Source organism: Maniola hyperantus, chromosome 13 (assembly GCF_902806685.2).
Source record: "Maniola hyperantus chromosome 13, iAphHyp1.2, whole genome shotgun sequence".
Classification (NCBI taxonomy): Eukaryota; Metazoa; Arthropoda; class Insecta; order Lepidoptera; family Nymphalidae; genus Maniola; species Maniola hyperantus.
Window position 1 is genome coordinate 4,198,921 of NC_048548.1, and position 27,992 is coordinate 4,226,912.

Below are 27,992 nucleotides of genomic sequence, written 5' to 3' on the forward strand. Positions count from 1 at the left end.
TACCGGCCAATATTCTGAACCATACAATGGGACAGGTCTAACGATTGTTTTATAACATTTCCCCTTAAGTTCAAGGGGCATTTGCGGGTCGCATATAACACCTGAGACCTGTCGCCATTTCATCCATCCCGCATTCGTTCTATTGTTCACGTCTCGGTCAATAATACCGTCGTTTTGGAAGAGCGAACCTATGTAACCAAAATTCAAAATTTAAATAATTTATTCAAAATAGGTAATAAATTACTTTTTTGATTGTCAGTTATTGGATTTGTAAGATATAGTGGTAATAGTTACTATGCAAGCTTAAAACTAAAGCTCTTTACAAAATCACTTAAACTTATTAGAGCTATCACAAAGCCGCTAAGCAACTCATTCCCAAGCGAAAAATCCTATTACAATGTAAAATTGTATTTATGTAATTGTATTTTTCAATAAGTTTAAGTTGTATGAAAACTTTGAACTAGTAGAGAGACATCTTCAATATGTTTTCTAGAAGCTTATTACAAAAACGTACCTATAGAATTACAAGCAAATGAATTCCTAAATTTACTTAGCCTAGAGGCGGGCGTTACAAGTTTATTTTTATTTCTAGTATTTACATTATGACCGTATATTATAATTATTTATAATTTATTTATGTTTGTATGTACCTACGTACAATAAATTTTCAAAAATATATTAATTATGGACTGTCATAATTTTAACTTCCCTAAATTTAATTCTCAGTGACTCTCGTGGTCCCATACTATTTAATATATATGGCTCAAACAGCCCTTTTCTGCAGCACAAAAATAGAATTTATATCAGCAGCGTTACCCCATAATAATATACCATATGACATAATGCTTTGAAAGTTACTAAAATATAATAGTCTCGCCGTTTCTGTCTGTCAACTGGCGAATCTTTTTTATTGCATATGCAGCAGAACTAATAACAATGACATGACCTAGATCCTAGCCTTTAAGAAATTAGAAATATCCAAATATACCCAGCCAGAGTGATAAGTGGTACTTAGTAGTAGTAGTAGTAAAAAGTAAGAAAAATCATAAAAGCTAAGTTAGTTAAGTAGTAAGTTTGCTGAGGACACCCTATCCTGAAAATTTCAGCTTTCTAGCGTCATCCACACCGAAGTTATGACTGTTCGAATAAACGATGAAACGCTTCGAGAAAAGGTAAGTTACGTAGTACCCCGTTCTTTAGTTTTGGTCTGATATAATATCAGCTACTTACCTATACAAACTTAGTTACATGATCCAATACAAAGGGGATTTGTTTGAGGCAGTTTTATTTAACAAAAATATTTTTATTATGGTTATATTATATTGTTTTGGTAACAATATAATATATTATAATAATCGGAGCTCTTGGTACACGTGTCTGGTTCACCCTTGATCTGTGTTTTTTCAGGTGTTTTACCAAAAAATGCATATAAAATCGAGTGCGCTTCGAGAAAATTACATTCGTCGTGTACCCAGCATGAAACAGTAATTCAACGAAAATGGTTTGGTGAGTGACTAAATAATATTTTTAGTTCCTTTATAAATTTTTAAATTGATACACATTTCTAATTAATTTACTAAAATAATCCATTTTTATATTATAAACTTATTGATGCGACAGTGTTTCTGTCTATTTTTTATTTTTCACGGCTGCACTATTTTTACTCTCTTCAAAGTCGGGATGGAAAACTTTTATTAATTTTTAGGGTTCCGTACCTCTAAAGGAATCCTTGTAGTCTGTCTGACTGTCGTGTCTGTCAAGAAACCTATAGGATACTTCCCCTTGACCTAGAAACATGAAATTTGGCAGGCAGGTAGGCAGCACACGTAAGGGGAAAAATCCGAAAACCCTGAATTTGTGGATAGGTAGGTACATCACAAAAAATAATTAAAATAAGTTAATGAAATAATTAATATTTTCAACGTTCACAATGAGATTACTATGCCAAGTGGGGTATCATATGAAAGAACTTTACCTGTATTTTCTAAAAAAAAAATATTTATTTTTATGCATAACTAGCAGTTGTCCGCGACTTCATCCGAGTAAAATTTCTAGTTTCTCATGAGATTTGAAATTTTACCTCACCACCAATTTTGAGCCTCACTTAAGTAACTTCTTACTTTTAGGTACATACTTACACAGAATACCTAAAAGCCGATTTTCACAACCATAACTTCAAAAACATAGGACTTTCATATAACTTTGCAACCTCCATTTTAACACTTTAGGGGTGGATTTTCGTAAATAAATTCTTACCTGACATCTAGCGGGATAGCGCAAGGGACGTGCGGGTGTGCGTGGTGTCCCCCCCACTTCATACCCCGACTGCCATCTCGACCTGTCGCGTATTATACCTGTATTTCAATTTTTATTGAGACTAGTCAAGTCACTAACAAAAATGATTATATTTCTTATGTTTTCAGGGATAACACTTGTATTGCCACAACTGAATCGGCATCTCAACTCTTCGCTACTGCACTCAACTTTCTGACAGCGACACAATGTTTTGTGCCAGACAGGACATGTCCTGACGACATAGTTACTGGTAACATTTTTTATAAAACCGCTAATCATCATCATTATCATTATCAATCCATCACCGACTCAGTACTGAGCACGGATCTCCTCTCAGAAAGAGAAAAGTTTGGTCATAGTCCACCACACTGACTAAGTGCGAATTGACACCTTTGAGAACATTATGTAGAACTCTCAGGTATGTTTTCCCTCACCGTTAAAACAAGAAAATAATTAATTAATTGTTTACAATGCAGATAGCTCCAAAAAGATAGAGATGCGTGCCCGGGATCGATCTCCCGAAGAGGAGATGGATAAATTAAATACTAGTAAGGCTCTGAAACCCCCAATATTATTTGAAAACTAGCTTATGCCCGCGACTTCGTCCGCGTGGAGTACCTAAACAAATTTTAAACCCCTATTTTACACCCTTACGGTTGATCTTTAACAATGAGAATCTAAATATATAAAAGGAAAAGTTGACAGACTGACTGACTGACTGATCTATCAACGCACAGCTCAAATTACTGGACGGATCGGGCTGAAATTTGGCATGCAGATAGCTATTATGACGTAGGCATCCGCTAAAAAAGGATTTTTGAAAATTCAACCCCTAAGGGAGTGAAATAGGGATTTGAAATTTGTGTAGTCCACGCGGACGAAGTCGCGAGATAAGCTAGTTTAACATATGAGCTTAATAAAATATGTCATACTGCTAATTTCAAAAATATTAACTACAAATTTCGCGATTCTAACTTCAAAACTGACAGACTTTCATACAAACTTCAAACCCCTATTTTACCCCTTTAGGGGTTGAATTTTGAAAAATCCTTTCTTACCGGACGCCTACGTCATAATAGCTATCTGCACGCGAATTTCAGCGCGATCCGTCCAGTAGTTTGAGCTGTGCGTTGATAGATCAGTCAGTCATTCAGTCAGTCAGTCAGTCACCTTTTCCTTTTATATATATAGATTAAAGATTAACAAAACAACAAAGTATTTATTTAGTTTATTATTATTCAGTGGTTTGTAACATTTGCAGATTCGGAAAAATTCGATTTTATTATCGCGGGAGGAGGCACGGCTGGCTGTGTTCTAGCAAATCGACTCAGTGAAATTAGTGATTGGAATGTTCTGCTTCTTGAAGCTGGACCCGAGCCACCTGCTGAATCTGTTGTATGTATAAAATAGATTTGAAAGAAGAAAGAAAGAAAAATGTTTATTTCTTAAATTGTGCCACACATCACGTCAAGTTATACCTATAGTACGCGCCAATTAAATAGTCGCTCTTGAACTTCATCGCAAGACGCGTCGCAATAGCATTTTTTAAGCGTCAGTGGGGCGTTCGACGCGCGGGAGCGCAGCACGTCAGCCCGCACGTTCGCCATCTGCATTAGTGTGAGTGCGTACATAATACACGAACGCGTGGAACAACACCTGCGCGAGATCGCACTCGCATCGTATGTCAGAATACTGTTTAATTGCCGGTAACTATACCTAAAAATTCGTTAGTACGTCACTTCCTCTACTTGAGCATTAAAGCAAACATGCCTCAAGCAGTAGAAGCACCGGGGAGAATTTGTTAATTATCTATCCATTCTAATTATAAATGCAATAATCTGTCTGTTTAGTTGTCCCTTTTTAGGGTTCTACACCTCAAAAGGAAAAGGAACCCTTAAGAGATCACTTCTTTGTCTGTATGCCTCTCTGTCTGTCTGTCTGTCAAGACCTGATGGGAATCAAAACCTATAGGCAACTAACCGTTAATCTAGAGTCATGAAATTTGACAAGTAGCAATGTCTTATAGGACAGGTAAAGCGAAAAATCCGAAAACTGTTAATTTGTGGTTACATCACAAAAAAAGTCAGTCAGTCACTTTTCCTTGAATATTTAGACTAGCCTGCGATTTTGCCCGCGTGGACTACACAATTTTCTAACTCCTATTTTACCCCCTGGGTTTAATTTTCAAAAATCTTTCCTTAACGGATGTCTACGTCATAATAGCTATCTACATTCTACATGCCTTTCAGCTCGATCTGTCCAATAGATTGAGCTTTGCATTGATAGAGCAGTCAGTCAGTCACCTTTTCTTTTATAATATTAGAATGGATATGGCACGTACTTGCGTGCATAAGATAGTATAAGTACCAATAAAGTAAAGACTTCAACTATAAAATTGTTGCAGATACCTGGCCTGGATGGCTCCTTGTATAAAAGCAAATACGACTGGAAATATGTTACAGAAAGCAATGGTGTAACGCACCAAGGAATGAAAAATGGCGTAGTACAATGGCCACGGGGGAAAATGCTCGGTGGTTCCAGTGCAATGAACGCTATGTATTACGTAAGAGGACGTGATTCAGATTTTCAAACTTGGTATGCTGAAGGAAATCCAAGCTGGTCACCAGAAAATGTAAATACATATTTCAGAAAGGCAGAAAATTTACAAGACATGAAACTTAACGAAATTCCTGAAATATATGAGAACTATGGGCATAACGGTCCATTTGTAGTTAACACATTTAACCATACATTGAGCAAAATAGGTCAGGATATTTTAGACTCTTGGGATTATATTGGAATCAAGAAAGTACATGATATTAACGCCGATAAGTTCGAAGGACAGGGATTGTGTGCAATATCAAGAGCAGCTGCGGCAAATGGACAAAGATCAAGCACCTACAGTACTTATTTGAATGCGGCAAGGAATAGGCCGAATTTAATAGTTGTAACAAACGCTTTAGTGACAAAAATATTAATAGATGATGATTTACGAGCTCACGGTGTAGATGTTCAAATTAACGGGAAAAAAAGACGATTTATGCAGAAAAGGAAGTTATTGTTAGTTGTGGAGCTATAAACACCCCACAACTATTGATGCTATCTGGTGTAGGTCCTGAAGAAGAACTAGTTTCTCACGATATTCCAGTTAAACTTAATTCACCAGCTGTTGGTCAAAACTTACAAGATCACGCATATGTTCCAATACCAATCTGTCTGGATGAACCAGGACCGGAAAATGAAGGTGAACATACGTTCGAAATTTTAAAATACCTATATGATAAAACTGGGTATTTAGCACATGAGTTTATAATGAATTTGAGCGCTTTCTTTTCTCGAACTGAAGACATGAATTATCCAGAGTTTCAATGTCACGCTATAATATTTAGACAAAATTCATCTATCGCACGATCCTATCTTGGTACTCTTAAAGATGAAGTAGCAGATTCTTTCATGCAATGTCAGCCTAATAAAGCGTTAATGATTAATGCATTTCACGTTTTACATCCCTATTCAAAAGGTAATATAGGTTTGAAAAACAACGACCCATTCACTCATCCCTATATCAATGCAAATTATTACAGCGATGACAGGGATGTTCAAGCATCGGGCGATGGTATACAAATAGTAACTAAATTACTAGATACTCCCAAATTCAAATCTATGAATGCTTATATTCCTAAAGTGATTTTGCCCCAATGTGACGAATGGGAATATCTAAGTAATGATTATTGGAAATGTTACTCAACGCATATAAGTCAAACAGTTTTTCATCCAATAGCCACAGCAAAAATGGGCCCAAACCCACAAGATTCAGTAGTAGACAACTTCTTAAAAGTTCATGGGGTAAAAGGTTTACGTGTTATAGATGCTAGTGTAATGCCGTCTGAAACTAGTGGCAATACTATGGCACCCGTGATTGTGATCGGAGAAATAGGATCCGACATGATTAAGGAGGAGTAAAGAGTAACTAAATAAGTCTATCATCCAAATAATTTTATTACCAATTGTAATTTTATTACGATTAGTAAATAAAAAGCTTCCATGGTATATAATTAAAATGAAGGTATTTTTTGTATTATTAAAAAGTTATGCAAAACACAGTAAAAATGCCATTGTATTTTTCGGTTTAAAGAATTTTATTCTCAAAAAGAACATACTGTTCACTTACATTAAGATTAGTTATATATACATTTTAGTAACTACTAACACAGACGCATGCATTACAAATTCAATTTTTAAATTTTACTATAATAATACTTAACTATGTCTATACCTAATTATAATATTTTTTATCTAACTTATTAACTATTTCAATTTTATGCAAATTACAAGTTCTAGTTAAACAATATTGTCCGCAACATATTTCTTTAGCCTATTCTTAAATTGAACAATGGTTTTAGTCTGTTTTATCACTTCAGGTAAGCTATTAAACATATGTACACCCTCACACATTATATTTTTAGTTCCGTAGGTTTTTGTTCGTGGTTGCCAAGTGTGTAATTTACTTTTATTTCTAAGATTATAGTTGATAGTTTTTTGTTTAAATGTTATATTGGTATGTACAGTTTTACTAGTAATTTTTTTAATGAGAAGACATGTGTTGTATGTGTATAATTGTTTTATGTTAAGGAGTCTAGTCTTTCTATATAGGTCTTTAGTTGGTGTTAGGTAATTATAATGAAATAGTGTCTTTATTAGTTTATTCTGGGTTCTTTGTAATCTGTTGATGTGTGTTTGTGCAGCTGATTCCCAGATTTCTATCAGGTACTCCAAATGTGACTTAGCAAGGGCGTTATAAATAATTGTTCGGATTTTAGGTGGAATGCAATTTGAGACTTTTCGTAATGCTCCTGTGAGTGATGCTAATTTGGAAGTTATTTGGTCAATTTGAGAGTCCCATATAAGCTTGTCATCTAATATTAGGCCTAGATACTTTTCTTTTTTAGATCTGTTTAGAATACTATTTTTTATCTGAAGTGGTGTGTAGTTAGGTATTTTTTTGTTTTTGGCACTGAAAATCATGTAAGATGTTTTAGTTGTATTAATTGTAAGTAGATTATGTAGAAACCATTCATTTAATATATCTAGATCCTTTTGTGCTTGTGTTATAACTTCGTGAATAGAATGTGCAAAATAGAAGAGACAAGTGTCATCTGCGTAGAGTGATAAGTGCCCTGATAAATTTAAATTTACTATATTATTTACGTATATTAGAAAGAGCAATGGTCCTAATATCGAGCACTGTGGAATACCACACGTCACCAGTTGGGAGTCACTCTTATAATTGGAGATTTGTACGATCTGCTGGCGGTTGGTAAGGTAAGAGACGAACATATCCAGTGCTGTTCCTGCGATTCCCATGTTGCTTAGCTTTTGTAATAGCTTTTTATGACTGACAGAATCGAATGCTTTTTTAAGTCTATGAATATGCCTAGACACACATGTTTTCTATCTATGTTAGTTTATATTTTAGTAACTACGTCAATTGCTGCAGAAAGAGTGTTTGATTTGGATCTAAAACCATATTGCTGTTCAATTAAAAAGTTTTTAGCGGTTAAGTACTCATTCAGTCTATTACATATAATTTTTTCAAAAATTTTGGAAATCACAGGGAGCACCGATATGGGTATTCAATTTTAAAAAGTTATCAAAAATGTTGTTCGCCCACGTTTATGTTAAAGTTATAGCTCTATATTTTATGTCTATGTTATTGTTTCGTTGTAAAATAAAGTAAATTTCATTTCATTTTATTTTATTTATGCCGTAACATCCTAACGGCGGTTACGCACTCATCCGATCCGAGTCCGTGAAAATACGTTCCTTTTTGTTTTGTATGATATTGTGTCATGAGCTATCATACAAAACCAAAAACAGAGGATAATTTCTTTCGATACAATGAAATAATCCTTTACATGAAACTAAGTCGATGGACATTTAAAAAAAATTAGTCGATTTCATTGATTTTTATGGACAACTCACGCCAAACCTTGGCCAAAAAATTGACTATGCCAAAATTGTTTCCTCAAAAAAAGACCTACTTAAAGGTTTCTCAGACAGTTTCCATATATCTATATTATTACTAATCTATATTACAATAGCTAGTTCTAGACAGCGAATAAATGAATACGATTTTAATAATAATCTACCGTGTTTAATTTTTTCCCCATTTCATTCTTACTTTTAAATATGTTTACATTGTCACATTTGAAAAAATATCTTAAAATATGAATGAATGAATCCCACCGGCAGCAAAGTCCAAATGCCAAGGTGCCGATGGCCAGGACTTCAGAATCAGGAACTGCTTACAGTGTAGGTATGTCGTCTATATAGAACCGACTCTACCCTGCGCTTGATCCAACAACCAAGCGATCAGTGGCGTGCAGGTCATAGAGGCATAAGTGCACTGCTTACCCCAGTTGTAATAGCTCAATGCATATTTTTCATTAGGACCTGCCAGTAAATAGGTTCCTACCTAACTAATGCCTACCCTGGCTTCAAACACTGTGCACGCCACTGCAAGCGATAGTACCTATCTTGAGGTAGTTGAATCTTATTCATAAGACCATAATATCCACTGAAGTTCAGCTGAAACGACAAATGGACAGTGGCATAGTAAAACATGAAATCTTCATCATAATCGTCATCAATATGACATTTTCATATTATGGCGTGTGGTGTGGTCTGTTCACCTAATGGGGGATCTTATCCAACGCTGCGCTTACCGGTGCGAGGACGCAATTCCAGCGCCTTGGGACCCCAACGTCTATCGGTTTTTCGAACTATGTGCCCTGCCCATTTTTTTTATTTTTATTCAGATACAAGTTAGCCCTTGACTGCAATCGCACCTGGTGGTAAGTTTTTAAATCGCTGGTATGGTAAGCGCTGTGGTGTTATTAGTGGGAAGTCCCGGGTTCGATTCCTGGCAGGGATTTGGAATTTTATAATTTTAAAATTTCTGGTCTGGTCTGGTGGGAGGCTTCGGCCGTGGCTAGTTACCACCCTACCGGCAAAGCCGTGCCACCAAGCGATTTAGCGTTCCGGTACGATGCCGTGTAGAAACCAAAAGGGCATGGGTTTATTAAAACCTGCCATACCCCTTCCAGATTAGTCCGCTGCCATCTTAGACTGCATCGTCATTTACCACCAGGTGAGATTGCAGTCATGGGCTAACTTGTATCTGAATAAAAAAATTAAAAAAAAAACATAAATATTAGGACACCCAGTTCAAAAGGAAAAAAAGTATTTAAAATCATTATTTACTTAATGTCGCGTCGTTTCGATACTAGTCCCTTGAAATCTCCTGAGTCCTGTAGTGTGATATTATTTAAACAACTGCAGTGTTCTGTCTGTCGATGATATTGTGATATGAATATCTAATATTGTTTTTTACCTCTCTTGCGAATAATAATCCGAAATTTTATTTAATCAACTGTGCAATTTAAAGTGTTTATTGAAAACGTTAATAAAAATTTGGGTTCGGTAAAAATGCGTAAAAAATTCAAGGTTGCGTCACCGACATGTATTGTATATGTGTTATAGTATAGTATATACACACATGTATTAATAGCGCTCGGAATAACGATAGATTTAAAAACTTATAACTATTGTTACTTAATGGTTTTCATTTACAAATTATGAAATTTTCATTTTTGATAATAACTATGAAAATACGTACTACACCTACTTTTCAACAAGCGACAGCTTAACTTAAGCTTAAAATCTTATCTCATGGGGGAGAGATAAAAAAAAGAGTTTGCGTTATAAAAAGAGAGTCATAAGTTATTTTTTTTTAATTTATAGACTAGCGCTTGGCTGCAATCTGACCTGGCAAGTGATAATGGAGCCTAAGATGGAGCGCGCTTGCCTAGAAGATGCGTATTCGAAAAAGTTGATATATTAACAATTTTCAGAAATTAAAATGTAGTAGTACCAGTGGCGTGCACAGGGTTCAAAGCCAGGGTAAGCAGTAGTTAGGAAGGTACCTACTTACATTGAGCATTAAGCTATTTCAACTAGGGTCACTATTTCTTGGGTAAGCAGTGCTTTTATGCCTCTATGAGCTGCACGCCACTGAGTAGTACACGCCGCAATGTAGAATATTGAACAATAATTAAAAAAAAAACTTTTTTACTCAAATAAACTTTTACAAGTACTTTCGAATAGTCGGATGCATCTACCACTGGTTCGGAATGCCTTTCTAACCGAGAAGAACCAGCAAGAAACTCGGCGGTTGCTCTTTTCAAATATTTGATATAGGTACAATTAGATGACATCATCAAATTATAACCCTACTAGCTTATACCCGCGGTGTTGCCCGCGTGGATTTAGGTTTGAACTCCTTGATTTTTCGAGAAAAAGTAGTCCATCTTCTTCTTTCTTCTTTGAGGCTGTGCAGATCCTTGGACTCCCTGTATCTCTTCTATCGCCTCCGATCCATTGTGATCCTATATCACTCTCCAGCTAGTCGATTGCGGAAAACCTGTGTCAATCATTATTACAATCTCAATTTTTGTGATTGGCTGAATGTATGGTATTCTTGTTGCAACAATGTATTGTAGCCAATAGTCTGCAAGCGTTAACCAATCAAAGGTGATTGCGATCGTGACATTGTTGCTGTCATTTTATCGTAATCGAGCCGCAGGTCTCTAATATAGCCATCAAAAAATCACGTTGATCCGTTGCTCCATTGCGATGTGATTGAAGGACAAACCAACAAACACATGAACCAACAAATAATAACACTTTTTTATATTATACATATCTTACACCCGGCTATACTCACGTGTTTAGTCGACGTTAGTCCGACTAGTTTCGAACCCATCCGGGGTCCTTTTTCAAGGAGTCAGTTTGCGCACGCGTCGCGGTTGAGACTGAGTATAGCCGGGTGTAAGATATGTATAATAGGGAAATCACTCACGATAGTTTAAACGCTAAACACACTTTTGCATTTATAATGTAGTTATTTACGTAGTAACGGGTTCGTTTTTACGTTTAATAACTTCACATAATTGGTATGATCTTGGTTAACACTACAGAACTAATTTATTAGAAATCGGCAATATTCTTTCAAACAAACTTAGTAGTTATACCGAGATGGTCCACAACAAACAATATTTTGATTAAAACAGCTTAATTTTATTTAACCAAAACAATTCCTTGTAATGTACGGAACACCTGGTGCGCGAATGTGACTCGCTCTTGGTCGGTATTATTTCAGGTGTTTTATCTAAAAAAGTATAGGTATAATATCTAAAGTGCTTCGAGAAAATTGTCTTAGTCGTTCCATACACACCAGCATGAAACAATAATTCTACGAAAATGGCTTGGTGAGTTAAAAAAAAAAAATGAAAAAGAGTGGCATCCACCTGTTGGTTTTTTTATAACATTTATTTTAAGAGATAATTCGCTAGGCGAATATGGCTCTCTATATCGCTACAATTACTAAGTATACTATAAATTATTACACTAAACTACTATTATTATAATATAAAGAAAAGAGTGAAGATGATATTTTCGATTTGTAATTTTAATATTTAATTGTAATAGGCTTGTACAAATAAATGATTTACTCATTAAAAAATACTTACTTTATAATTCTTAAAACAAGTACACATTTCGAATTCATTTAATTAAAATATTGTACTTCAGCTTCAGGTCAGGCTTCAATTTGCTGGCTGAGATAGAAACTTTTTAATTTGTATTCATTTTGTATTTTAAAGATGAAGTAAACTTGGGGCTAGGCGAACAGATGGTGGTAGTTCAATTAAATCGTTCCCATTGACTTATGTATTACTTCGTAAGGACAGGGCCATTGAACAAGCAAAATGGCACCAATTCATTGGTCCTAAAATATTTATTTAGCACTGAATGCAACCTCAGTGACGTCTGGATTTCAAACGGGTCGTTCATTAGTATCTACATATAAGAGGTGGCGCTGATTTATTTTGTTCCAAAACCGAGAAAAATTTTGTTCGCTTGGGTATATCTTGTCATTTATATCGATGATTATTCCAGATTTTTGCAGCAAATCTTAAGCTTCCAGGGAATCATGTAGTCTTCTTTAAATTAGTTATATGCCATTTTTCCAACATCTATCGTGTTTTCTAGCTACTCATACCTATGTGGCCTGCCCATTGATATTAATTTCGCTTTGCAACCTGTTGTGTTATGTTGGTTACTTTGCTTCTCCTACGGATCTCCTCATTTCTAATATTTTGTTCACGTAGAGAAACTCCAAACTTAGCTCTCTCTATCGCTCGCTGAGCGACTCTGAGCTTTCTTATGAGGTCCATAGTAATTAATGACGCATGTCTCAGATCTAAGATAATTCTATAATACTAGAGACTATTAATTAATGGTTTTGATTCTGAGTGCAACAAAATTTTAGAGTATTTGCATCTTTTTCTTACCAATGTAATAAGAAAAGGACAGACAAACCTAATTTAATTAAGAACTGTCAAACTTCGTGACTTTAGCTGCCAGTCGTGTTTTTTGTAGAATGTACTAAAATTTAGGATACTTAAATTTAAAATTCATATTTCTTCCTTTTTTAGCAATATTAATAAGTATAAGATGCAGCTACTGTAAATTTAGTTTAGAAGAAAACAAGAGAATCGACGCCAAATGACTATTTAATTTAAGTCAGTAACAATTCATGATTATTGTATTAACAAGGTACTAACTATGTTTTTAGGGATAACCCTTGTATTGCCACAACAGGAGCGGGATCTCAACTCTTTGCTACTACACTCAACTTTCTGACAGCGACGCAATGTTATGTACCAGACACGATATATCCTGACGACAAAATAACTGGTAAGACTTTTTTTATAAAACCCTCCAAAAATATTTTTTTGTTCGAATACCTCTTTTATTGAAGTAAAACTGCTTTACCAGTGTTAGAAGGGAGCAAAATACAATATTATGTATTTTGCTAATAATTAATTAGTAGATTGTACAACAAGGGCATAAAACATGCCATATTATCCGAAACGAAGTGTCCTGTAAGGGCTCCTTTTTTCCTCTTGAGGTACGGAAACCTAAAAATAGGATTTTAAACTGGTTTAAAAATAATAATTATTTTATGCCCTCGCCTACGGCTCGGGTAGATAACTACCCCAGCCGTAGGCGAGGGCATATTTAAGTCGAGCATAAAATAATTATTATTTTTAAACCAGTTTAAAATCCTATTTTTAGGTTTCCGTACCTCAAGAGGAAAAAAGGAGCCCTTACAGGACACTTCGTTTTCTGTCTGTCTGTCTGTCTGTCTGTATGTCTGTCTGTCAAGAAACCTACAGGGTACTTCCCGTTGACCTATAGAATCTTGAAAGTTGGCAGGTAGCTACGTAGGTCTTATAGCATACATATAACGGGATAAAGCTAAAAAAAAATTAAAATGTGTTCAACAATGAACAAATAATTAGTATTTTCAACTTTTAAAGTCAGATTACTATACCAAGTGGGGTATCATATTGTTACCTTTTGACGTATACGTATACCATTATGAAAGGGCTTTTACCTGTATATTCTAAAACGTTAAATGGTTTTTGATTTATCGTGCAAAATGTCAAAAAATACGACTGTATTACGGAACCCTCGGCGCGCGAGTCTGAGTCGTACTTGGCCGGTTTTTTCTGCAATGTGAGCCTCCATAGCAGAAAAAAATTAAAGCACGGAATTGTGGTAAGTAATCAGCATGCGTACAGTAAAAATATTAAAGAAAATATCAAATAGGTTTATTCCTATAGTTAAGGATAAATAAACAAGGATTGATGAGGATGAGGAAGGAGGAAGGAGGAACAAGGAAGGAAGGAGAACAGAATATATTTTTTTAATTTGTCTTATTTCTCTCAGTTTTCACTATGAACTCTACAAGATAGTTATGACAATGCTTACCTACTAGATTAGGTAGGACTTCCATTAATTGAAATTTCATACCACTCCCAAAATCCTTTAAACTATTGAGACTTCTAAAGTTGTAGTAAATATTTGTACTTAATATTTGCAGATTCGGAAACATTCGATTTTATTATCGTGGGGGGAGGCACGGCAGGCAGTGTTGCAGCAAATCGACTCAGCGAAATATGTGATTGGAATGTTGTAGTTCTTGAAGCTGGACCCGAGCCGCCTCTTGAATCAGTTGTATGAATGACTATAAAACCGATTTGTTAATAATTTTATTCTCTCTATCCGCTCTAATCAGTACCCTTATTATAACTGCGAAAGTGTGTTTGTTTGTTGGTTTGTCCTTCAATCACGTCGCAACGGAGCAACGGATTAACGTGATTTTTACATGGGTATAGTCAAATACCTGGAGAGTGACATAGCCTACGTTTTATCCCGGAAAACCAAAGAGTTCCCGCAGGGTTCTTAAAAACCTAAATCCACGCGGACGAAGTCGCGGGCGACCGCTAATCTATATCTATACTAATATTATAAAGAGGTAATGTCGTTAAGTTTGTTTGTAGGGGGTAATTTTTGGAACTACTGAACCGATTTTGAAAATTCTTTCACCAATAGAAAGCTACATTATTCCTGAGTGACATAGGCTATATTATATACACGCGGGCGAAGCCGCGGGGATCAGCTAGTATTATTATAAATGCGAAAATGTGTTTGTTCAGTTGCTCTCTTGTTATTTGCTTAGTTGTTAAAGCATCTTTATAGTATCTACCTCCATAATATTATCATCTATTCACGGCCTTCAGCTATTGTAAAATAATTGTTGGGTTTTACGAATTAATAGCTTTTGCAAGCCAATTGAAAATACTTTCATGTTGGAGTTGACAAAATTTTATTGAAAACTAGATGATGCCCGCGACTTCGTCCGCGTGGATTTACATTTTTCAAAATCCCACGGGAACTCTTTGATTTTCCGGGTTAAAATTAGCCTATGTATTAATTAATCCAGGGTATAATCTATCGTTTTTCCATATTTCATCCAAATCCGTTCAGCCATTTTTGCGTGATTGAGTAACAAACATCCAAACGTCCAAACATCCACACTTTCACATTTATAATATTTTTAGGATTAGGATATTTATAATATTATTGGGATACTAGCTGATGCCCGCGACTTCATACGCGTGAATTTTGGTTTTTAAAAATCCTGTGGGAACTCTTAAATTTTCCGGCATAAAAAGTAGCCTACCTCTGTACCAAATTTCGTCAAAATCGGTTGAACGGTTGAGTCGTGAAAAGCTAGCAGACAGACAGACAGACAGACACACTTTCGCATTTATAATATTAGTATGGATTAGGATTACTTAGATGAAGTTATTATAATATGTATATTTGTGTAAAACAGCTAACATACTGTGACAGGAACCGTACACCGCGCATGACATTACACTCACTTCACCGCTTTTTAATCTTCATCATTACCAATTTGAGAGAGAATTGTATATATTTATATTTCTTATAAATATATCAAAATAGTTATTATTTTTAACTGTAAAAATGTTACAGATACCTGGCATGGATAGGTTCTTGTATCAAAGTAAATATGACTGGAAGTATGTTACAAAAAGCGATGGTGTGACGCTCCAAGGAATGAAAAATGGTACAGTACGATGGCCACGGGGGAAAATGCTTGGTGGTTCCAGTTCAATTAACGCTATGTATTATGTAAGAGGACAGGATCACGATTATCAGTCGTGGTATGCTGAAGGAAATCCAAGCTGGTCACCGGAAAATGTAAATACATATTTCAGAAAGGCAGAAAATTTACAAGATATGAAACTTAACGAAATTCCTGAAATATATGATAAGTATGGACACGACGGTCCGTTTGTGATTAACACATTTAATCATACATTTAACGAAATAGGTCACAATATTTTAGACTCATGGGATCATATTGGAATCAAAAAGGTACCTGATATTAACGCCGTCAAGTTCAAAGGACAGGGATTGTGTGCAATATCAAGAGCAGCTGCGGCAAATGGACAAAGATCAAGCACCTATAGTACTTATTTGAAATCAGCAAGCAATAGGCCGAATTTAAGAGTTTTTACAAATGCCTTTGTGACAAAAATATTAATGGATGATAATCGACGAGCCTACGGAGTAGAAGTTGAAATAAATGGAAAACTAAGGACGATTTTGGCAGATCGGGAAGTAATTATTAGTGCTGGATCTATAAACACCCCACAACTGCTAATGCTATCTGGTATAGGTCCTGAAGAAGAATTAATTTCTCATAATATCCCAATTAAAGTAAATTTACCAGCTGTTGGTCAAAATTTACAAGATCACGCTTATGTTCCAATACCAATTTATGCGGATGTACCAGGACCCGAAAATGAAGGTGAAAAAACGTTCGAAATTTTAAAATACGTATATGATAAAACCGGATATTTAGCACATGAGTTTATAATGAATTTGGCCGCTTTCTTTTCTCGAACTGAAGACATGTCTTATCCAGAGTTTCAATGTCACACTATAATACTTAGACAAAATTCATCTCTTGCACGATCCTATCTCAGTGCATTTAAAGATGAAGTAGCAGATTCTTTTATGCAATACCAGTCGACAAAAGCTTTATTCCTAATTGCATTTCACCTTTTACATCCCTATTCAAAAGGTAATATTTGTTTAAAGTCATCAAACCCACATGATCATCCCATTATCAATGCAAAATATTACAGTGATGAAAGGGATGTTCAAGCATCAGGCGATGCCATACAAATAATAACTAAATTACTAGACACTCCCAAGTTCAAATCTATGAACGCTTTTATTCCTAAAATAAATTTGTCCCCATGTAACGAATGGGAATATCTAAGTAATGATTATTGGAAATGCTACGCAAAGCATGTAAGTCAAACAGTTTTTCATCCAATAGGAACAGCAAAAATGGGCCCGAAACCACAAGATTCAGTAGTAGACAACTTCTTAAAAGTTCATGGGGTAGAAGGGTTACGTGTTATAGATGCTAGTGTAATGCCATCTGAAACTAGTGGCAATACTATGGCACCCGTGATTATGATCGGAGAAATGGGATCCGACATGATTAAGAAGGAGTATGGAGTATCCAAATAATTTTGGCATATTCTAAATCCCGTTCTTACTAATAGCTAAGAAGAAATGTAAATTTTTATGTTATTGTTTGTTTTTTGATGTAAAATAAAGTATACCTATTTCATTTCATTTCCTAAATCCTTCAGTGTAAGTGATTCGGAATTATGGAATGAGTACGATTTCGAATACCACTGGTACGGTCGAACATAACTTCTTATAACCACTATGTTCTAACATCTTTAATATGTATCTATATTATTATATACTAAGTCCTAACCAATGAATAAACTAATTGAATTATTGGATATGTAAATAAAATCTATTATTTATTTAATCGACTTGTTTTATTTTCATTTCATTCTTATCCTAATTTCAAATATTTTTTGCGCAAAGGATAAGCCTAGCTGTCCACCGCGGAAACGCAGCCAACGAATCTTGGCACCATTCTGCGCGGGCATGATTTGTGTAGTAGGTAATTAGATAAGGCTAGCTTTAAGTTTTATTGTAATCTCTACATAGTATAAAATAAAGTTGCCTCCCGCTGTCTGTATGGACATATGTATGTATGTATGAACGCATAGATCTTGTAAACTACGCAACGGATTTTAATGCGGTTTTCACCAAAAGATGAAGAGAGAGTGATTCAAGAGGAAGGTTTATAGATATATATTAATTCTCAAAAAATTAGAGATCCCTAGGGAAATTGAAATAGTGTGAATTAGGTCGGAAAAAATCCTCTCATTTTCAAGAGGAGCCATTATCTAAATACTTCAAACCCATATGATCATCCAATTATTGATGCTGACTATCTAGGTGATAACAGAGATATTCAAGCATCTGTTGATGGTATAAAGATAATTAGTAATTTATTAAACACTCCTTATTTTAAATCTATCAATGCTTTCATTCCTAGAATAAATTTGCCACAATGTAATCAATATAATTTCCCAAGCAATTTATACTGGAAATGTTACTCAATACATACTACTACCACTGTATACCATCCGGTAGGTACAGCAAAAATGGGTCCAGATCCAACAGATTCAGTAGTAGATAACTACTTAAAGGTTCATGGTGTTAGGAGTTTACGTGTAATAGATGCTAGTATAATGCCATATATAACTAGTGGTAATACTAATGCACCCGCCATTATGATCGGAGAAATGGGTTCTGATATGATTAAAGCTCACTACTTAAATTATAGTCATATTTAGTAAACGTTATTTAGATAAAATGGTAGGTATGATTATAGGCACGTAGTAAGGTATTAAAAAAAATTCAATCATTATAAATCCTTATTATAAATGCGAAAGTGTGTTTGTTTGTTGGTTTATTGGTTTGTTGGTTTGTCCTTCAATCACGTCGCAACGGTGCAACGGATTGACGTGATTTTTTGCATGGGTATAATAGATAAAGACCTGGAGAGTGACATAGGCTACTTTTTATCCCGGAAAATCAAAGAGTTCCTACGGGATTTTTAAAAACCTAATTCCACGCTAGCCTTAACTAATTACTATACGAATCATGCCCGCGTGGTGCCAAGAATTCTGGCTGCATTTCCGCGCTGGACAGCCAGGCTGATCCGTTTCGTAAAAAATGAGCCAGCCCTTCTGGCACCAGATGAGGCTATTAATCGCTGTGAAATGTCTCGTAAATTTTTTTACCACTAAGACTCCATGGCCCCAGTGGTGCCCTAGTGTCTGCACGGCAAACGAACCAAAAATGTAACTCTCGATAAGAGGGGCATACTTGCCGCTTGCCGTTTATTGCTTTTTATGTCCTGCAAGAAAATAAATAATGCAACTAATATAATGCAGCCAGTATTCTTGGCACCATTCCACGCGGTCATGATTTATATAGTAATTAGATAAGGCTAGCTTTAAGTTTTATTGTTTTAAAAAAACAAAAAAAAACAAAAAAAAAAACTAATATAATTACATACAAAATGTTCTACTACATTTGGCATTTCATAGTAACAACATGCCCCTCGGAAGATCGGTTCCGGAACTAATCCAATCTTAGTCCGCCTTATGACGCAGAAACATATTATGGACTAAGAGCCCATGAGGGCTAGACATTCGTTATATTATACAAGCTTAAAGTATCTATGTGCATTGGTCCCTGAACAGGGAAGAACAATAAGCGCCTATGAAGTTTGGTTCGTGGTAGCTTTGGCAGATAGCAAGGTAATAAAACGTATAAAATCTTTACCATCCATCACCTAGCCAAGTGTGGATTGGAGACTGCACACAAACACACTCACACACACACACACACACACACACACACACACACACACACACACACACACACACACACACACACACGCACGCACGCACGCACTCATATTGTCATATTGTACCTATGAGGAGGGCGATGATCACTGCAACACAGTGTATACTTCTGCAGGATCATCGTTCCCATCTGTTATTGTTTGTGAAATTATGTGTGAAAAATAAAGATTATTTATTTATTTCTTTTTTTATTTATTTCGAAAACTCGGTTTCAAAGAGTCACTCACGGTCACTTGCAAGTTGCAGCTAGTATTCGCACATAAATGTAGAAACAAACATTCATATTATATTAAATCAACAAACCCTTCCGTATCTGAGTAATAGCACAAATTAACCTTGACCTAAAAACAAAGGACATTTTAGAGAGTGTGATAATGAAAGTGTCAAAAGATAATACACTAATTATGCCATGTTCAGTCGTTCATTGCACTCCAATAAAACCGCTCGCGTCGCACAAAATGTTATGGTAAGTTTATTGATAAAGAAATATTGAGTTAATAGGTACATTTTTCCCTCAAGTACCAATATGTTGGCTAAAGGACCTTAGGCAAGTGTGCACTGGCAAGTAACCTCTGAAATTTCTTTTAAAAGACTGGTTTATACCTAAATACTCGTAGCAAGTCAATTTCTGTAAATTTTGTATTTTTAACATTTGAAGATGTTGAAATTGCAGCAATCTTCTGCAAGAAAACATGCTTGTGGATACCTTGCCGAGGCTTGAGGCCTGCGGCTTAAGAACGCCTAATGTCGCATGCTTGAGACAAAAATTGTACCATTTGTGGTCTCGATAACTGGAGGAATTATTCAAATAAGAATTCACTAACTCCCTATGTAACTCAATATTACGTCTGAAAAAAGTTCTTTTTTGAGTTAGAACTTGATCTAGGGATGCGATATTATATTACAATATGTTATCGTGCATATATTCGAGTTGATCACTTGATCAATTTGCCTGGCAACATCAGCGCTGGTCTAGTTCTACAGATCGATCGGCCTGAGGCAAACATACGTAGAAATAAGTTCGCCGATAAGGACGCGACACCAATATGATAGGTATAAAATTTAATTAATTCTTGTAATTACGAAAAATCAGTCAATTGCGAATCGGACTCGCACACTAAGGGTTCCGTACTATCGGCATCGTACAAGATATAACACTGCGTACTTTTTAATTTTTTAATTTGCACGGCAGTCATTTAGTTATTATTTGTTGTTATAGCGGCAATACAAAAATACACACTATGGAAATTCCAACTCTGTTTCATACAGTCCGCTGACAGACTGACGAACGAACACACAGAGGAGGTTTAGTCATAAGATCCCGTTGGAACCCTTCGAGTACAGAACCCTAGAAAATACAAAATGAACCTAATGATTTAATATTGTTTTTAATTAAATACAAAAATCATTAATTTCCAGTGACAATGCATATTCTACTACTACCGGATCAGCGCCACAGCTTTTTCTGTCAGCACTTAATTTTTTTGCATCATCACAGTGTATTATACCTGATAAGATGCCTTCACATGAAGTAGTACATGGTGAGAACTTCTACATATTTCTTCCCAAATCATCATCATCATCATCATCTCAACACATCGCTGGCTCACTACCAAGCGCGGGGCTCGTCGCAGCATGAGAAAAGATAAGGCCATAGTTAACCACAACACAAGAGCAGATTGGCAGACTTCATTGACCTTTGAGACATCATGAAGAACACACATTTTCCTTCACCAATAAAACAAGTGTTTTTTTTTTTATTTAAGCATATAAATAGCGAACAAACGAGCAAGGAGCTCACTTGATGTTAATTGTGATTATTGCCACCAATGAACATTTGCAGCACCAGAGGAACACTGCCTAAGGGAGTAGAATAGAATAGGTATCAGTACCCTTATTATAAATGCGCAAGTGTGTTTGTTTGTTGGTTTGTTGATTTGTCCTTCAATCACATCGCAACTGAGCAACGGATTGACGTGATTTTTGCATGGGTATAGTCAAAGACCTGGAGATTGACGTAGGCTACTTTTTATCCCAGAAAGGGATTTTTGAAGCCCTAAATCCACGCGTACGAAGTCGCTGACAGCAGCTAGTAATAGAAATATTTTTATTCAAATAAACTTTTACAAGTACTTTTGGGTCGTCAAATGCATCTACTATTGCACTGATTCGGAATGTCTTATCCTAGTTCTTCCCACCATGGTTAGAACGCGCATTAGTGCCTATGCTCCCGGACTAAGTTAGAGGTGAGTGCCCGGGATCAATCCTTGGATGCGCCGAATAGGACGCTAGTGGTGTCCTATTCGGCGCTACTCTATCCACGGAAAGAAGTTAGTATAGTGCTCTCTATGTTACGTAATCCCATACAAATGATAGGGCCAAAAATCTCAGTAGCCGTTAACCATTTTGACTTATCCATGAAAGAGGGTAGTTCGCTACTGCCCATGACAGCTCGAACTTCATATCTTGCAGCACTGCAGTCCTGTCATGACCACGAACCCTTACCATTGGGTTGAAATATCTACTAATAAAACCATCAAATTAATCGTGGTATGTACCCGTTATCTACATTAAAATATTATCTTTTGTTTAAAATAATACCAATTAACAAGATCTACATTATTATCAGGGCCCAAATAAATAAATTCATCAGGTCATTATAAAAATTAAGTAGAAGTCAATGAACGAGAAACCATAGAAGGCGTGTTTCTAATAATTATGTCATTCAAAACTAGGGGCCACAAACTCACTTCTGTTTAAATTGCAACAGCCTTATGATTGGTTCGTAAAAAAATCAAAATCAAAACCAAAATCGAAAATCAAAATCTATTTATTTGTTGAAATAGGTAGGTATATGTAAGGTGTTGGTACAATTTTTATGGCACTCTATTTCATTACTGACCGCTGCCGTAATTGGCTGACTCTTTTTCATTCAGTGATAGCGGTCAAATATTTAAACCACTGATTCATTTTCTTACCTACATGTAGGTATTATGAATTTCCAGATCGGGAGACATTTGATTTCATAATAGTGGGAGGCGGATCCGCAGGGAGTGTCGTAGCAAAGCGACTCAGTGAAATTAGGCATTGGAATGTATTGCTTCTTGAAGCAGGAGACAAGCCACCCATTGAATCTGATGTAAGCATCTGATGTACCGGCCATTGAAATAAGTGAAATGTCATTTCTGAGCAATCTAGTGGTTACATTCATATCCATGCGAACTAATATTACAAATACGAAAGTGTGAGTTAAATGGATGGACCGTGAAAAGGTTACAGATAGGCAGACATCCCTAGCTGTTACATTTTCATGGCCCGCCCATTTAACCTATATTGATGGGCATAGAGATAGTTTGCACTCTGAAGGTGTATCCAAGGTACGTTAATTTTTATTCCGGAAATCAAAGAGTTTCGACGAGATTTTTAAAGGCCCATACATTTAAGCCATTATGAGGAAATTTGGTACTGAGCTTGCATCCAGGACATATACTACTTTTGGGTAACCTTGTTCTTTCCCCCAACAGAATTATTGAGAAATCTAAATCCACGCGGATGAAGTATAGGCATCATCTTACTTAAAATATAATCAATATTTTATCTTATTATGTTGCAGATACCCAACATGGCTGGTACATTACGAACCACCAAGTATGATTGGCAATATGTAACAAAAAGCAACGTTAAAAAGCATCAAGCATTGAAAAATGGTGAAGTACAAATGACTCGTGGAAAAATGCTTGGCGGATGCAGTTCTATCAACGCAATGCTTTACGTAAGAGGACAGGATCAAGATTTTAATTCGTGGTATGATGCAGGAAATCCCAGCTGGTCACCTGAAAAAGTGAAAAAATATTTTAAAAAAGCAGAAAACCTTCAAGATATGCATCTCAACAAAGACCACAATATACGTGAAAGCTACGGCCATGAAGGACCACTCATAATTAATAGCTTCAATAGCACATATAGAAAACTAACTCAAAAAATTTTGGACTCCTGGGACCATATTGGAATAAAGAAGGTAAAAGATATTAACGTAGCCAGGTACCAAGGATATGGAATAAGTTCAATATTAAGAGTTACTGCGGCAAATGGAGAACGACAAAGCACTTACAAAGCTTACTTAAATACAGAAAAAAATAACCAAAATCTTAAAATTTTAACGAATGCTTTCGTGACAAAAATTTTAATAAATTCCAATTCACAAGCATATGGTGTTAAGGTTGATGTTAATGGAAAACGAAAATATTTTTTTGCCAATCTTGAAGTTATTGTTAGCGCCGGAACTATAAATACTCCCCAATTATTGATGTTGTCTGGAATAGGTCCTGAAGAACATCTGTCGGCTAAGAATATTTTTTGTAGAAACAATTTGCCAGGTGTTGGCAAAAATCTACAGGACCATAATTTTATTCCTGTACCAATTTATAGCGATGAACCAGGACCAGAAAATACAGATGAATTAAATTTTGAGGTTATAAAATACCTTTACGATAAAACCGGCTATTTAGCACAGGGAGCTGTCAGCGATTTAAGTGCCTTTTTTTCTCGTTATAAAAATATGTCATATCCAGAGGTTCAAAGCCAATTAGTAATCATTCCGAAAAATTCATCAAATGTTCGGAAAGGTTTTGAGATATTTACGAATGAAGTAATAGATTCTTTCACACGTTACAATTCAGATAAATCATTATTATATTTTTCATTACATATCCTACACCCATTTTCAAGAGGGATCGTTTATCTAAATACGTCAAACCCATATGATCATCCAATTATTGATGCGAACTATTTAGGGGATAACAGAGATATTCAAGCATCGGTTGATGGTATAAAGATAATAAGTAATTTACTGAACACTCCGTATTTTAAATCTATCAATGCCTTCATTCCTAGAATAAATTTGAGACAATGTAACCAATATAACTTCCCAAGCGATTTATATTGGAAATGTTACTCAATACATATTACTTCTACTGTATATCATCCAGTAGGTACAGCAAAAATGGGCCCAGATCCAAAAGACTCAGTAGTAGATAATTACTTAAAGGTTCATGGTGTTAGGAGTTTACGTGTAATAGATGCTAGTATAATGCCATATATAACTAGTGGTAACACTAATGCACCCACGATTATGATCGGAGAAATGGGTTCTGATATGATTAAGGCTCAATACTTAAGTTATAGTTATATTTATAAATAATAAGTGTGATAATAAAGGATATGGACTGCACGAAGTTATATACTTACTAGCATTATAATATTATATTCATATTGAAGTTTGAAAGATTTAATTATTAAATTACAATTTTAATAAAATAACATAATCAATAGATTTAATCTTTAAAAACAAATAAAAGCAACAAAAATATCTTTGTATCCAGTGCATTTTAGAAATGGGCACATTTTTATCCTCTTATTTCCTTCATGCCTTTCCCAAACTTCTCTAGATTAATGAAGCGAGTAGAGAGAGAGAAATATATAAGAAATACTTAGGGTGAAATCTACAGAGCGCACTCTGACTTTGCTTAGACTTAAGTCAGAGTTAAATAAAAATAAAAAGTTTAGCTATAAAAAGAGAGGCATTTTTAGGCCGCGGTGTAGTGCGAACTGAATAGCACTTTATTGCGTCGTAACAAGAGTTACCATTTATTTAAAAGTCTTATCGAAATGAGCCCTCTGTATCTCAGGTACTATTAATTATTTATTAGTATAATAAGAAAATAGTTAATAACATCATGTTTGCTATGTGGTTTTACCATAAAAAAATTCAAGAACCATTAAATGCGCATTGTCTTTGAAACTGAAAAATTTTGCACGGGACCTTTTTTTCAATCTCTAAAATCTACTGAAAATAAGTGGAACTTGTCTATTTTTAGGGTTCCGTACCTCAAAAGGAAAAACGGAATCCTTATAGGATTACTTTGTTGTCTGTCTGTCTGTCTGTCCGTCTGTCTGTCAAGAAACCTACAGGGTACTTCCCGTTGACCTAGAATCATGAAATTTGGCAGGTAGGTAGATCTTATAGCTGACATTTGGGGAAAAATCTGAAAACCGTGAATTTAGGGTTAGATCACACTAAAAAAATTAAATTGTGGTCATGAACTAATAATTAGTATTTTCAATTTTCGAAGTAAGATAACTATATCAAGTGGGGTATCATAATATGAAAGGTCTTCACCTGTGCATTCTAAAATAGATTTTTATGTATCATAATTTTTGATTATCCTGCAAAATGTCGAAAAAATACGACTGTAGTACGGAACCCTCAGTGCGCGAGCCTGACTCGGACTTGGTCGGTCTTTTTAAGTCTTAGCGAGTGAGCCCTCTGTACCTCAGTTTAATTAGTATTCTGTGCTCTGAGAGGAAAATAATTAATATCATGTTTGCTATGTGGTCTTGCCACAAAAATGTTGAAGATTTTTAAAACTGAAGTGCAAAATCTAGTAAAACGTAGATTTCAGTCTCTCAAAATCTACTGGAAATAAATGGAACTTAGACAAGTTCTATTGATCGAAAATATTTTTCGATCAATAGAACTTGTCTAAGTAAAAAAGAAGTGCAAAATCTAGTAAAACGTAGATTTCAGTCTCTCAAAATCTACTGGAAATAAATGGAACTTAGACAAGTTCCATTGATCGAAAATATTTTTCGATCAATGGAAATTGATTGATTGATTGATTGAAAAACTGATGGTCTTAACACAAAAATCTTAAGTAGACACTTAAGATTTTGTGTTAAGACCATCAGTTTTTCTACAATTCTGGTACTTCCAAAAACAGGATGCTTACATCGTGAAAACTCCCTTTCATCTTTCTGATACGGCACCCTAAAGTTAAGGTTTTATGAGGCATGAACTATCGACACAAGATGAATGGATTCCGCATGATCATATAGACGTAACTCGGCGCTCTGCCAGGATTCAATAATAGAGCCTCTGACCGGAAACTATTTGTGAACGCCCTTGACTTATATATACGTTTAACGCGAGCCAAATAAGAATTTGTGCCAAGCGTCATCTCAAAAAATAAGTTGCATTACAAGTCCATTGGCAATTTGGCAGGTAGGTAGATCTTATAGCTGACATTTGGGGAAAAATCTGAAAACCGTGAATTTAGGGTTAGATCACACAAAAAAAAATTGTGGTCATGAACTAATAATTAGTATTTTCAACTTTCGAAGTGAGTGACTATATCAAGTGGGGTATCATATGAAAGGTCTTCACCTGTACATTCTAAAACGGATTTTTATTTATTTTTATGCATCATAGTTTTTTAAATTATCGTGCAAGATGTCTAAAAATACGACTGTAGTACGGAACCCTCATTGTGCGAGCCTGACTCGCACTTGGCCGGTTTTTTTAATTCAAATTCAGATACAAAATAATAAGCTGCAGTCTCACCTGGTGGTAAGTGATGATGCAGTCTAAGATGGAAGCGGGATAAAGAAAACTTTCAAAGATACAGAATAGCCTTGCTGGAAGGGTAATGGCAGTTTTTATAAAACCCATAGATATACCGTTTTAGTTTCCACACGGTATCGTACCGAAATGCTATCGCTTGGCGATACGGCATTGCCGTAGGCTGGTAACTAGCCACGGCCGAAGCCTCGTATCAGACGATTCGACCAGGAATCGAACCCGGGATCTCCCACTAGTAATACCACCGCTCACTACGCCAGGTAGGTTGTCAATAATGTTAATAAGTAGGTAAGCCTGTTACAGGTTGGTGCTATCCTGAGAGTGGTAATTGAGGTGAAAAGATAAGCATTTGGAGACAGGAATTTGTCAATTTACGGTATGTACCTAGTCGTCAATACAACAATGTAACAGTCGTTTATAAAACAATACTAATAATTGTTGTAAATAAACCTTAAAGAAACATTAGATTACCTCTGAAATAAAAAGAAAACTACTTATTACTATTCAAGGTAGTCGTCGTCGTCAATAGTGTGCGTATAGATCAGTCAGTCAGTCACCTTTTCGTTTTATATATTTAGATTTTGTCGCACCGCGTTTGAACCTTCCCATTACACTCTTCGAGAACAGAACCCTTAAAATTGAGTTTGACAAATTCATGGAAAATACAACGCACACTCAATTTCACCATCACGATATTTCGGGCACGGGCAAACGCCATTAAAACGTAAAGGAACCCGAAAACCAACGAAATAACGCTTAATAGGCAATACAAGTCGAAATTAAACTGGGGCAATCAAAATTCACTTTAATAGATGCCTACCACATTTTGATGCCACACAAATTTACTTTATAACCCTCGAAACATCGACGGGTATTCTTCCCAAAATAACCCTAACGATAATAAATTGTAAATGTTATTTTATTGCAAAGACGGAAGGTTGAAAATTGCGTCTTAGTAGATT

The 27,992-nt window shown here is 35.5% G+C and overlaps 2 protein-coding genes and 1 pseudogene across 2 annotated transcripts; all 3 read left to right on the forward strand.

Annotated features, from left to right (window-relative positions):
- The first annotated feature begins 1,467 nt into the window (after positions 1-1,467).
- Positions 1,468-8,033, forward strand: LOC117987848 (ecdysone oxidase-like; annotated as a pseudogene).
- A 7,852-nt stretch (positions 8,034-15,885) lies between these two features.
- On the forward strand, positions 15,886-17,340 carry LOC138403196 (ecdysone oxidase-like). The gene has a single exon (XM_069502735.1). The coding sequence runs from the start codon at positions 15,886-15,888 to the stop codon at positions 17,338-17,340; it is 1,455 nt and encodes a 484-aa protein (XP_069358836.1).
- Positions 17,341-21,037: 3,697 nt separating this feature from the next.
- LOC117987849 (ecdysone oxidase-like) lies at positions 21,038-24,813 on the forward strand. Its single transcript, XM_034974916.2, has 3 exons — positions 21,038-21,154; positions 22,619-22,752; positions 23,227-24,813. Exons 1-3 carry the CDS (start codon positions 21,130-21,132, stop codon positions 24,811-24,813), a joined length of 1,746 nt encoding a protein of 581 aa, XP_034830807.2. The 5' UTR covers positions 21,038-21,129.
- Positions 24,814-27,992: the final 3,179 nt, after the last annotated feature.